General features: G+C 41.7%; 1 protein-coding gene across 5 annotated transcripts in view; it reads left to right on the forward strand.

The window, feature by feature from the left end:
• The window catches only part of KLHL29 (kelch like family member 29), a 392600-nt gene that overhangs the window by 330351 nt on the left and 47688 nt on the right, over positions 1–14561 (forward strand). For all 5 annotated transcript variants that reach the window (XM_051810143.1, XM_051810162.1, XM_051810153.1 and 2 more), the window contains 2 exons: positions 3934–4133; positions 10744–11003. In XM_051810143.1, coding sequence (XP_051666103.1) covers positions 3934–4133; positions 10744–11003 — 460 coding nt within the window. The remainder of the gene's footprint in view (positions 1–3933; positions 4134–10743; positions 11004–14561) is intronic.

Below are 14561 nucleotides of genomic sequence, written 5' to 3' on the forward strand. Positions count from 1 at the left end.
AATTAAGCTGTTAAAGAGCTCTTGGAGCTTGTTTAAATGTAGACCTAAACAAATCTCTTTGCTGTTTAGCTCAAGATAAATCTTTTTTAAAGTCCTGTTCTAAATCACTTCCCAATTTTAATGAGTTTATATATCAGCCTTTGCCAGATTTTTACTGTAGCTTTTCTCCAAGATTACAGCCATGATAAAGTAAGGACTAAAATTGTTTATTATATATTATTCTTCAGAAGCAAAACTTTTTCCCCCAGAGGCTGTTGGGAGAGCTATTGATTTTCTGCCACAATGTGAAATGTGTGACCTTTATAATATGAGCAATGATTACAAGGCCAATAAAATGACATCATTCTGTTTAAACTTTAGAGTTCGCAGGGCAAATAGCAGCATGTGCCACATTTAATGATGTCCATGGACGATAAGTTTACGTTGCCTGGCTTCAAGTGAGACTGAAACATGAAGGAGGCAGACTTTCCATCCCCAAAACACCCCATGTTTGTTCCAGGAGTGGGGGAACTGGAGTGTATGTACCAGGTAGAACTGTGATTTTTTTTCCAGCTCTTGAGGGAGAAAGTCAGGGCTTTTCTGGTAACAGACTTCTCTAAATGTTTGCTTCTACAGATGCCATTGACAAAACTCCTCCTGATGTGATACAGGATGAGCTGCTGTATATACATATTCATATATTCTGACAGATTTCCCCCAATCCACTGCAAATGCATTACAGGACTAAATTCTATTCTTAGCTTTAGTCACTTTAGTGCAGTTCCTGTACAATAGCTGAGAGAAGGTTCTGCCCCAAATAGATGAAATATAACTGCACAGGGCATATTCATGTTCTAACATGTGTGAAAACAAGGAACACAGAAACCTTTAGTCAGGCTTTGAGGGCAATGCCATAACCCAATTCACTTAAATAGTTTCAAGAAGAAATCTATGGAATTTCCCACATCAGTCATATCAGACTGTTTCCCCACATTATGTTCTTTTCTTCCTTCAAACATTTATTTTTGATCCTGGACCTGCTTCAGCCAATTGCCTGCCCATTCTCCAGCCTGTAACAAACCAGATTTCCATTGTGGAAGCCAGAGTAGCTGTGATTTCCTTGTGCAGCCTGAATGAAGCCTGTGCTCACTATATGGTCCAGCCAAATGTGGAGCCGAAGGGTTCGCTGCTTAGAAAGCACAAGCAAAACAGCACCACACATTCAAGGCATCACCAAGGCAGGAATAGGGATAATTTCCTTTCCCATTTCTGGCTCATTGTGTAATATCAATAATCTCTGTAGCTTTGTATTATACTTGCCATAAGTGGCTCTAGTGATTGATTAAACACCTTAGCTTTTCTTTGGCATTTAATCAATTGCAGCAGCAGTTTATTGCTTGGTGTATTACAAAGTAAAAGAGATTATTACTTAATTATTCTGAAAAATAGCAGCTTGCAGTTGTTGCTAACGTGGGTATGTGTCTGTGCTGACATTGGTGTCACATCATCCTTTCCTTTGTGCCTCCTGGTCTCTGCTCTGTGATTCCCAACGGATCACACGCAGTCATTCCCACAGCCATCACCAGCACAGAGCAATTAGTGCCAATATATAAATAATTGCTTATGGTGGGGCTTCCTACAGTGCAAACAGCCCGACTCTGTCACTTGCTGGGTACCTCCAAATCCCCCTAAATTTTAGGCAGTGTGCTTATTAATCAGCCCACGTGAACATGAATTCACTGTCGGGTACAAACCGCTTCTGGGAGCTGTTCAGCAAGAATTACATCAGTACCGGGAGGCATTTTGATAGCCCAGAGCACAGGACCATAAGTGTGTACAACTGGAGATAAATCAGATGTGAGGCATATTACTGGTGTGTGAGTGTGAGAAAGGAAAAAACGCAACATTTTGTGACATCCTCTCGAGGATCTGGGAAATGGCAACTCTTCTGTTTTGACACCTGAGGTCTTCTGCCTTGAATGCAAAATTGAATCCATATGCAAGAGTTCAGAAGGAATATTGTGGTGTGATAAAGCATAAGGATTCAGGGTAGCATACACATCTGTGCTTGTAGGGATATGACAGGTATCATGATCAGTATGTATTCCTACCCATCTGCTTCTGGAATAGGATCTTACTCACCTGTGTTGCCATGCAAAGGGACAGTTCAACATATAAAATTTTAAAAATGGGGTTTAATTCCTTGGTTTGCCCCGACTATCTATGCTCATAGGCAAGTGATTTTACCTTGGTTTTGCCTCAGTTTTCTTTTGTGAATGGGAGTAACCATGGTTCACTGCCTTAGAGAAGACTGTAAAATTAAGGACTGCTAGCTGTTCCTCCATTGAAAATGAAACCTCTTTAAAGCTTTGATTTTGCAGAGATTCGCATAAATTAAAGCTGTGCCCTTGACTTGAACAGGGCTAGTCAGTGGAAGGCCAGTGACAAAGCATCCACTGCAAATTTGAAGCATTTTCCCAAATGATTTTAGGTGTTATTGGGGTGGATGGGTGGGGTGTCATGCGGGAAGAAAACCAAAGCTTATATGTCGTTTATTTTTCCTCCGTTATGGTAGTAAAGGTCTGATCATCACCTTTCTAGACAGCTGTGTAAATCCAGGAGGTTGGCAGTGCTTTGCTCATGCTTAAAGCTGGCGTTACCTGTGAATAGTGATGCTTTGGCCAGTCCATGAATGTCACACCACATCGTATGCCGGTTTTGTGTCACTTGTGCAATGGCTTTTGCAAGTACTTTAGCAGAATTGGAGCGAGCAGACGTTGGCTGTCCAGTGACAGACAAAAGCTTATGTTTCTTTGAGAAGGTGCTGGATGGTCCTAACCATTAAAAGAATTTATTTTCTTACTCCAACAGATTTCCCCTCCCCTCCTTGATGTTACCAAATTTATCATCACTTTTGTCTTTCAGGTGTAATCTGTCTTTAGTGTTGCAGACACATCAGCCAACCATGCATTAAGAACTGGGCCCTTACTTTAATTCAGTATGACTTTCTTTTTGTCCAATAATTTCACAAGCACTAATCCACACTTCAAATGCAGGAGATACTCTGATCCCCAAATTGTTCAGCACTTCATGCAGGAAAAATCGTAGGCCACAGTCATGAAACTCCTAGAGGATGGCTGCTGGCTTCCTGTGGCAGAACTGGTTGTTGTTTTCCCCCCCTCCCTTCTTTGCTCTAACCATTTTGTCTGTCTAGCTTGTCTTGTATTCTGTTTTCAAAGCAATTGCCATGAAGGGCTTCCTTTTTTTAGTGCCTAAAAGGGAACAATAGATTTTTAGAATAAGCATATATTTATATTTTATATCTGTATGCAGATATCATATTGATTGTATCTGTGCTTTAATATAACATACTGAGAAGTTCAAGCTAAATAGAAATTAGTATTTTTATTCTTATTTCTTATGAAAAGGTCTTTAATGTATCCTTAAGTGCACATGACATTTAAAATTATTCCAGTGCTGGATTCCTGAAAAAGTAGATGACCTTTTCTCTTGAAATTGGAGAGTTGTTTTTCCTTAACAGTTATATTATGCATAGAAGATGAGATGTTAACCAAGATGTTAAAATGTATTGTTTCCCTTTGAAAGCTAATCCCGTTCCTCATTTTCATTAATGTTGGATCATTCATTTTCCTTTTCCTTTCTTTCCTTTCTTTTCCTTTCCTTTCCTTTTCTTTTGCAACTGTTTTTGCATGAAAATGCAAAGTAGCAATAAACAGATTTTTCGTAAGACTTGCTTTAAGACTCTTCTCTTTCAGATCCAGTTAAAGTTTTTAAGTTCAGTTATTTTAAAATTCATATTCTTCAGTTCCGTAAACAAAAATAATGGAGAAATATTATGATGTGCAAAGCGATTTTATAGCCCTCACTAATCAATAAATGCCAATAAAATGGGGATGGTGTAATGTCCATAATTTAATTGTCTGCTGTTACCAGGTCACCACGGGACAGTAGCAGAAGCGGGGAGAAGCTGGAATTGGCCATGTCCAACCTCACTGCGGATGTCCTGGAGTTACTCCTGGAGTTTGTTTATACAGGTTCTTTGATCATAGATTCAGCCAATGCAAAAACCCTACTGGAAGCTGCCAGCAAGTTCCAGTTTCATACCTTCTGTAAAGTCTGCGTTTCCTTTCTAGGTAAGAATCACTCCATCTAGCGAGGTTTTGAGATCTTGTGTTAAGGTTTGTAAACCTTCTTCTGACAACTCTTACAGGATAAATTAAGAAACCCACAGAGTAAAATATCATTAATTTGACTTGCAATTTGAATTTTAAATGCTGACATAATGGCCAGTGGAAAATGGTCTAGAGAAGTGTATCCTGTTGTTTGAGTGACAACAGGTTTCATATCTTGGATAACTTATTTTTTTGAACCGTGTTCCATACTTGGAATCTTGATGACATTTTGTTTCCTGGAGGATGATCTCTGCATAGATACCAGGTTGTAAAGCACAGGTTGCTTATAACTGTGAGAGCAAATTTTGGGTGCTACACCATTCCAGCTTGGTCAAACACCAAAAAATTTGGAGGTGGACTCCCATGGAGGAGGAGGTCCTGCAAATCTTCAGAATTTGCAAAAAATTAAAGAGTGCATTGCAATATCTGCAATTTTCTTGCATCCATGACAAGGTCCTTCCCATGTCCAGTGTTCTTGTAAACAAGATTTGGCTGAACCATTCCAGGTTAAATGTTAACAGGGTTTGTTACTGCATACAGAGTTATGGTCTGATGTATGTGAGTCATCACAAAGGTGGGTGCAAGGAAAGGTTGCTGTGCCCACCCCTGGTAACTGATCTGCCCTGTGTGCGTGGGGAACATTTACCCCAGCAAGGGTGTACAGAGCAACATCACCAGTGCCTCTGCCCTTCCTCTGATGGCCAGGAGAAATGTGTTCTTCTTGTCCAGAGCATGTGATTGATTGAAGTGCAATATTGTGTAAATGTTTTAGGCAATAATAACATTGAGCAATACTAAATGGCATGGCTGGCACATGGAGGAGGTGGTCAGAGAGTGCTGTGGGTCCTCAGCACTGTGTCATCCTTCTCCTTTCACTTTCCATCTCCTTTCCAGAATAGACTATTTCAAAACAGTCCAAGGTTTCCAGTTCAGCTAAGCTTTACAGGTCTGAACTGGAACCAGACAGACCCATTTCTGTCATGGCAGAAGTGGAGCTAGAACTGGAGCTCAGCTGGAACACACCTTGGTTCAAACTCCTGTCTGTACCACTTGCCACTCCTTCACTATCATAGCTGTAATATCAGTTTATGAGACATTAATAATTTACTAATTACTAGCACAAACTTATCAATACAAAAACTTTCAGCTTGGTCTTATATGACTTACTTCCCATGTAAAAGTACCAGATACTCTTTTTTTTGACATCTAATTTCTACTTGGTCTTTCTCCATACATCATTTAATGGGATACAGCATTTTCTCTGAAGCCCACATGACCTGTAGGTTCTTCCTGAGCAGTTCTCATTTAAAATTGACATCTACAATTGCAGAACGTGGAATATGAGAGTTTAGAAAATGTTGCACTCAAAAAACAACAAAAAAAAACCCTCATATGAGTCCAGTTTACTGCTGTGTTAATTTTCACTGCTAAGCCTGCCTGCTGGCAAGATGAGTGGTGGGACTAGGCTGGTGCAATGCAGGCATCAGTAAAGAATTTGTGGTATTGTATTCTCCTTTCCAAATTTTTATGTGTCCCATGTTTAAAGTCTGTTCTCAGATGGGTGGGTACTGGTGATGCGAAATTTATGCTTTGCAATCACACCATTTGGACTGTGCAACTTGAATGAGGCTCTGGCTCTGGCATTGCTTTCCCCCAGCTTCCCTTTGCCACCTTTTCACAGTGATTAGATCTTGTGGCCCTTCCAGGAACACAAGATGTGTTCAAGTTGCACTATCTCCAAAGATCCAGCCGCAAAACCAAAATACATTTATTTCACTAAGTCGGTGTGAGATTTCTCTTTTCCAATAGTTAATATTTGAATCTAGTGAACCATGTTATGGTATGAAATAGTAGAGTTGGTTATAAGTTCAGTGATATATGGGGAGCCGCTGGAATTTTGTATTCTCATTTGGAGAATTCACGGAGTGTAATTGCTTATTTTTATTTATAGCTGTGACTGGATTGCTGTACAGAGATAGCAGAGTACTTGCCATCTGAAAAGTTTAGGCAAAGACATTTTGTCTTCTCTGTGGCTGTGTTTGGTTTTTTTTCATCCCAGCCACCTCTGCTCTACACAAAGCAAAAATATGGTAAAAGGGTTTTTTTTATCAGCACTTCTGGAGGATTCACTAGTATAAAGAGTGAATCTTTCCCATCACTGGCCATGTCTAAAAAGGGAAAGAAGTGGAGGGAGGTCCAAAGAAGTAAAAGCCCAAATTAATAGGTATGTTCAGCATAGCACAGCACCATCTCAAAGCTCATCCTTTTTGAGTCATGAAGATCCAGGAGGGTCCTGACTAGTGGATATCCAGGCAGCTTTTGGGTCTCTATCCTGGGCCTCTCAGCAGCCTTAGGCAGAGGCATCCCAAATTTTCTTGTGCTTTCTGGTGGAAATATGCTGCAAAATGTGTCAGGAAAGTAGTTTCATTTTGATAGGAGATTTCTTAACCAGCTTTACTGGGCTAATTATAGCCATGTTCTCTCTCCCCCACATGCTGTCTCCTTGGCTTTTATCTAGACCATGAGAAATTACAACAGTTTTGTGCTGACTGATGCAACGATGGTGACAGGTCCATGCAGACACCATATGATAACTGGGCAAATGTTTGCAAACTGGTCAGGATATCATAGGTATTTCCTCCACCCATATGGTTGAAGACTTAAGCAGCTTTTTCTTCTTTTTTTCATATTTGTTGTACACTGTCATCACAGTAATGGCTCAAATTGGGTTTCAGATGATTCATCGGTATCACGGTTTGGGTCTGTGGTGCAGGGACCTCCATCACAGGAGGGAACCAGTTCTGAGCCTGTACTTCAACCTTCTTCTGATAAAATACGTTCTTCCTTAAGCCTAAAGAAGTTGGTGGAACCTGGTAGTTTCATGGACCGAAATAGGAAAGAGCAGGAGCTCTGGATTGTCTTAGTCTCCTGAGCAAAGAATACAAAGTCAATGTTTGGAAAGACTACTAGAGGGAGAAATGAGAAAAGCTGAATGACAGACCAGCAATGAGACCTGCATGAATAGGCACCTGAGGAAAGAAGAGGCGTTTATGGTCCTTTTGAATTCAAGAGAAAGTGTTATGGGCAATTATTTTGTCCATCCAAGGTGGAGAATTTTGAACCAGGTGGAGAACTGCACTGCCCAGCACTGAAGAACTGTTGATTAAATTTGGAGATAGAAGAAAGGAAGAAGACCCTCACAGGGGAAGGGAAATCTTTTAGACAATCTGTTGGGCATTCACTGGACAATGAACGCATCTTAAAGTCTTCCACTTATCTCTGATCTTCATGTGTTTTTGACATAAGTGGGAAATACCTGAGGAATAAGTTCCTCATCAGAACATACACAAAATATCATGAGGAAATACATGTTTTATGCTATTTTTTGTGATATCCAAGTCATCATCTGGAAAGCATCTCTTAAGTGAAAATCCAGTGCTTAATGCACACAGAGGGTGCTTACAGCCCATCATCCTGTTACCACAATCTCTCTGGATAATCCTTCCAACACACCATCTATCTCTGCCTTTATCTCAAGTCACCCCACTGCCAGAAGTGCAGTCAGAGCAGTCTGCCTGGTTGATTGTCTCCTGATGACTCTGCACAGGATCCAAAGTCACATCTAAAACAGCGGAAAATACCAGCTGCTGATCTACATTATTGTTGTGACACACATAGGAGCAAATATGCTATTCAGCACCATCTCAAACCAGAGAGAACCTACTAGATTACATCTGATATCCTTAAAGTCCACTCATGAGTCTCTTATAAACTGTCCTTGAGCATTGGGAACAGCTTAGTAGTCAGCAGTCGTGTTCTGGATGGAGTCAAGGTGAAACTCCACAAAAATGTGTTTTTACAAGCCCAGTGTCACTGTGGCAAAACAGCAATTATTGTAAATATGTCAGTGTCCAAAGGAAAACAGCTCAGGAGCAGACAGAGCACAACTGGTCCTTAGCTGTCTTTGTCATGCTCTCATTCAGAAGTACCTCTGGATTGCAGGGATGGGCTATATTATATAGGAGAAGTCTATATCTAAGTAGTCATGTAGGTTCCCTTTATAGTCAGTGAAGAGTTATAAGCATCAGTAAGGCATGGCTCTGTTCATCCTGAAGTCATTATCTAAAATACTACCAGAATAAACAGGAATATTACTAGATTGCTGCTTGGAATTGCTTGTTTATGAGTGTACGGCGATACTAATGTGAATGCACAGTTGAAACATAGACAGCTGGAGTCAAGAAGCATCAATCTTGCCCTCCAATTTTGAGTGAGAGGTGAAAAATAGGGAGGAGGTAGTGGTCTTATGTTCACAGGATAGAGATTTGCCATATCTCCTATAACTGTTGCCTTGCTCACCTGCAATGAGTCCCTCTACTTTTCATGGCAGCCCTCATCTTAAAAAGACATCACTGTGCCCACCTTGCTGTGGTGCTCATCACATCAGAAGTGAAGTGCAAAGAAGTGTGTCAGCAGCCTCCTGCACATACCTTGGTCTGCGTCTCCCTGGGACCCATCTCTAAATAGCCTCACGATAATTGTTGAATCAGACAGGGGTAATGTCATTTGGATGTGCCACCAAGGGGTTCCTCGGGGAAGAGGAGGGAGTGAAGCTTAAAGGGACAACATCAAGCTGCTTGGACACCAGTGTACCAGACTGCATCAGTCACCCAACATTGTTAGAGGCAGAGAAATGTGTACAAATCAGAAGAAATCAGTCATCACAAGTGTTTTTTCTTCCCCACTCCACAGGCTCAGCTAGGGATGGCATGGGAATCTCTCCTGAGAGAGGCAAACCCCATCCCTTGAAGACAAAGGTTCATTCTCACAAATCTTTACCATCGCTGCTTAATGAGTCAAAATTGATTATTACCTTCATTATAAACCCTGTGAGGATAAGGGGGAACAGTGTCAGGTTTGTCTTTGACTTGGGAGTTTGCCAAGTGGTGATGAGAGTTTTGGGCTCTGTTAGATGATTATTTTACCCCCAGCCGTATGTATACATGAAACTGTGCCAACAGACAGAACCAAGGAACCTGGAAGAGGGTTTGGGGTTGAGGGGTTTTTTGGGTTTGAGGGGGGAGTTTTTTGAAAAACAGGAAAATCTGGGAGCTTTGCTTCATAACTGTCAGTTTACAACCTGTCTCTGGGCAGTCTTTGAGTGACAAAATCTACTGACAGCAAACAGTGCTGCTGCTGCAGTCTGCTTGAGGAAATGGGCTCCTTGGAGTCAGTACGATCAACTGATGCAAAATGAGATAACCTAGTTTCAAGACTGCTGGATCTGTAAAAGAAAAAGAGTTAGAGGAAAAAAAAAAGAAGACAAAACAAGCCCACAAACCCCCTAATCTCATGTCAGGTTTAAAACAAAAAAAAATGAAAAAAAGTAGTTTATAATCCAGTTTTATTAAAAGGCATGTATCGATAGTATGCAGGTTTTCAATCTGGTGAAGGCAGAAGCTGGGTGTAGGGAAGAATCCCTGAGCATTTCCAGCAGAAGCAACGTGATGGGAGTTTTGTTTGAAGAGATAAGGGGCTATTGCACATTCCTGTCCAACGCTCTGACATAGTGCACTAGGATATGACACTGCCCAATGTGATAGACTTCTCTGGCAGCACAGGAGCCTGCTACTGGTACCAATGCCTTTGTGATCTATTGCAGTTTGTCTGTCTCTTATATTTTATTTTTTCTGTAGTCCCATATCTTAAAAGAATATATTCTGCCTATTAGTAGCGGCTTGGTTAACAAAAGCTGAGAAGACTCTGAGAGTTCCTCTTGTAAATGTCTAAAAGTGGTGGGTTTTTCTTCAGAATAGCTGGAAAGGAAAAAAGTACAGTCAAATGTGTGGTGTAGCACACTTCTAACGCAAAGCTACACACTGTGCTGCTGCTTCTGTTTGCTGGGAAGGAGATAATGCTGTCTCCTCTGTGTATGATTTTCTTTGAAACCCACTACACAACGTTTAACAGAAGGCGTTAGAATAATCTGTGTTTTGCATAAGGGATGTCATCACATTCAGCAGCAACAAAGTTCCTTTGAAAAAAAAAAGAGGGGGGAGGATTTCTTTTTTTTATTTGAAGTATCTTAGTAGCTGAACAGGGCAAAAATTATCATAAAGTGACTGCAGCATTCTCAGAAATGTCCTTAGTGCTGTTTGCATTTATTCTTAAGTGTCTGCACTGGCGTTTACATCTTGCTGTTCCTTAAAGCAACATTGTAGGCGGTAGGAACAGCAGCAGTCTCTTGGCTGGGTTCCCATCCCTTGGGAAGCCCCAGATACTTTTATGTCAGTAGGTTTCCCCAGTGCCCTGTGAAGGCTTATACAAAAAGCAAACTCAGAAAGTACATTTCTCTACCTATCCCCAGCTCAGCTCTTAGACTTTGATTTTTGTACTTTAAACCCCAATCCTATATTAACCCACAGTGCTGCTTTTGGTTAACTCCCTGAAATTAATTAGGGTTAGAAATTTGTCTATGACACTTATTTTTCTCATGACTTTGGAACAAATGTGTATCTTACTTTTAGTAATTCTCAATTACCTTTTTTGTTTGTTTTTTTGCTCCTTTTAGAAAAACAGCTGACTGCTAGCAACTGCTTAGGAATATTAGCCATGGCTGAAGCCATGCAGTGCACTGAACTATACAACATGGCCAAAGCTTATGCCCTGCAAATTTTCCCCGAGGTGGCAAACCAAGAAGAGATCCTTAATATCTCAAAAGACGACTTTATTTCCTACATGTCCAATGACAGCCTGAACACCAAAGCAGAGGAGCTGGTGTACGAAACAGTGATAAAGTGGATTAAGAAGGACGCCGCAATCAGAGCTCAGGTAAAAATAATCTCAGCAGCCTCACTCTGCTCCGTTCCCATGAATGCCTCTTTTAGAATAGAAACCATCTCCATGCAATTTTAAACATGAGGGTATGTAGGAGATGGGATGAGCAGTTCAGATAAAAAAAGAGAAAGGGAATGCAGGCTATGCACAAAATGTGTGTAATTTCAAAATTGGATCCCCATATCTGATAATTTTGAATCAAAATCTCATTTGTGACATGCATGATACAAAGCTGGGGCCTCAAGTTGTTGACTGCAGGCTCAGTCAGAGATAAATTGGGAAGAATTACAGTTGTCTGAGATGCTTTAAGAAGGGGATGCATTTTAGTACCAGCGGAAAATAAAAATCTGTCAGAAAATTTTTATTTCTTTTGATGTCATATACTGAATGAATATAGCTTCAGTTCATAAAAAAAAAGATTCTACATCTTTATTGGCTGCTTAGATAATCCTTTGAGTTTTATATATTTATTAGAGTCATCCTTTCCTCAATCATCTGAGCTATGCAGTCTGCTCTTGGCAAAAAAAGCCGAGTCTGTTACTTTGCCTAGCTCTAGATAGAATCTAGAAGCAATGACTGTTTGGAGGCTGATGATTGTCCTTGGGACCAGAAGACATCCCTGGTGATATCTAAAAACCTGTTACTTGCCTCCAGTGCAGCTCTTGCAAGCCACCTTTTGCAGGTAGTGAACTGTGGTCTGAACCCCAAACCTCTCCATTTGGAAGTCTGTTTTCCACACAGACCACAGAAGGGGAAAGTTGTTTTCCTCCTTTCCACTTCAGAGGCCAGATTTGCTTCTGTTGGTCCCCAGTCACAGTTATGTCTGGTTTAAGGATGACAACCCAGTTGCTTATGGACCAGACTGGGACTCAGGGAGACACTTGGCCACATGTTGCTGTCCCACATCATAACAGTCTGGACCTTCTTGATTTAAATGGGAATTCAAGCACCTAAATGTGCAGTGGGATGTTAAATGTGTAATTGGATGTGATCCAGAGCAGTTGCACATCCGAACTTCATCTCTACAGTGGGAGAAACAGGAATTCCTGCTCTCCCCGGGCTGCTGGATGAGGATAAGGGCATTAAGGACACTGCATATTAGGCCAAGCTCTGCTGCCTATGCTGCTCCACCAGCTCATCCCTGGTCTCTGCCAGCATCCTGCAGCCCCCAGGACTGGTTCCTGCCCTGTGTGAGCAGGGAATGTGGCTCAGCAGGGCAATCCCATCCTGGGGACTCGCCACGCTCTCTGATCACATCCTCCATGTGCCAGCAATGCCATTTAGTATTGCTCAATATTACTATTGCCTAACACATTTGCACAGTGTCTTTGATTTATTGAAATTGTCCCCTCTTTGTCTCTTGTTGGCCTCGAAAAACACACTGTTTTACAGTGTATTTCCCTGATTGCCTAAAGTTTGATGGCAGCAGTCAGCTCTGTGCCACTCTGAACTTAATGGGACCTTGGGGATTATTCCCAGGGGTCGGAGTTCAGGAACCCTGCGGCAGGAGCCTGTCTGCCTGGTGCCAACAGAAGGTGTCACTCACCAGGTGGTCTGGGTTACATTCTCAAAATTGCGGTTTTAAATATTTCCTTCTGCGCCTTGCTGAAGCAATGTTGGGAATTTGGGTTTTTAAGTGGTGTTTTTTCTTGCTGTCACCACCACTATCCCCTCTTCCCTTCATGTTGCAATTCAGTTGGTTTTCTGTGGTTTTTTATTCCCAAGTTTCCTTCCCCTCTGTCCAGGTTCTGCAGTGCTTTTGTAGTTTATGATGGCAGTTTTATTTGCTTCTCCAAATTTCTCTGTGGTGCTTTAGTTTCATGCATTCATTTACAAGGGCTTTTAATTTTTAATTTGTATTTATCCAGATATAAGGGTCTTGAATAAATTAGTATAAAAGATACCAAGCAGATAATTATTTTCCTGCCCAATCCTACCACTAAACTAGTATATTTAGATAGTAGCTCTCACTTTTCTTAGTACTCTGTGCACTGCTTGATCTATTATAAAGCTCTTAGTTAAATAGGTTCTTATTTTCTAAAAGTAAGAGCTCACACTTACCATGAAAAGTACCATCTTTACAATAATGACTTTTACATTTTCAGAGCCTAGGAACAAATGGTTTCCATGGTGGATAGAAAGGAAGATAAACCTAAATAACCTTATTTCTGATAAAGATGATGATGAGTGAAAATTTGTGCTTGATGTGCAGCAAGGCCCACCATGCCAGGAAGTGCCCATGCTCCTATGAGATGTACAGTCTGCTGAGAGCTCTGCAGGGCTGGGTGACTGTGGTAATACTGAACATGGGATGGACCTTCTTGCAGGAGCTGTGCATGGATATTTTTATTTTATTCCCAGTTTGGAGATAGATTCTATGAGCTGTCTTTAAACTCTTTGGGATGGAGGACACTAGGACTGTTGGGAGGGTTGATGAATGAATTGCATTATGAATTGCACCATGAATTGCAGCAATCCAAAGACATCACTCCAGCTCTACTGTGCTCCTCAGGTGACCAATCTGGCAGTGCTGGCAGTTAAATCCTTCAGAGCATGGATTTCCAAGGCCCCCACTTTCTTTGTCTCTCCCCATTTCCCTTTGCCTTGACAGGCAAGGCTCTATTGTCAACATTTTTATTTTCAATAGCTCCAATGGCAGGTGACTAAAATGACTCTTCGGCACCTTCTTCCAAGTTCTGCATTGGTGATTCTCCCAAAGGTGGAGGTCTGGCACAAACAGGGAAAGGTCTGTGCTCTTCATCTCACCTGCACGTCCATCTTCCCTGGCAAAGCCTGGCAGGGGCTTGCTCAGCAGAGACATCCCCACAGAGGAGCTTCTCTCTGACTCAGCACCCTCTGCCCCAGGGCAGCTGCAGCCCTCCAGAACTCCTTGTGCTGTAATGACTTTGTGTCACTCTGCAGTGCAGGCTGACGCCTGGGGACAGTAAATCTCACCACTCATGTTCCCCCTCACCGCAGCCTCACGCCGTGATCTTACAACAACTTATCCTTCACTGCCTCCCCTCCTGTCCGATCCCCTGCTGAAAGCCTCTGGGAAGGAGATTTTCAGCAGAGCCTCCCGTTCTCCTGGAAGGGCACAGACTTTGCTGTCTGCCTGCTCTTCTCTGCCTTTCTAAAAGCTTTTCTTCAGGTGTCTTAATTGATTCTGCTTTTGTAAATTCTTTCCCCACCAGGCTGGAGGGCAGTGACAGGGAAGGAACCAGGATTTTTTTGCAATGCAAGTTGAAAAGCTGCTCCCTGACTGATGTTTAATTGTGCACATTGTGCTGTACGAACAGTGCTTATTCAAGTGTACTGTGGGATTATGAAAGAGCACCCGAGCCTTGTTACAAAGAGAGAATATCAGTGCTTTAAGGGTTACTGATCCTCTGCATAATACAGAGGCAGTTCAGAGAGTGAAGGGTTAAGCCAGGATTTGGTAAATAGCTATTCCCCCAGTGCGTTTGAGCAGTGCCCTGGCTCATATGGTAACGTTTATGGAGCTGTTCTAGTGCTGGCTGTAGTGCAGTTGTGTAAAATGGGTCTGACCAA

This window comes from Manacus candei, unplaced genomic scaffold, assembly GCF_025592945.1.
Source record: "Manacus candei isolate 608988 ecotype Guabito, Panama unplaced genomic scaffold, ASM2559294v1 h1tg000007l, whole genome shotgun sequence".
Taxonomy (NCBI): domain Eukaryota; kingdom Metazoa; phylum Chordata; class Aves; order Passeriformes; family Pipridae; genus Manacus; species Manacus candei.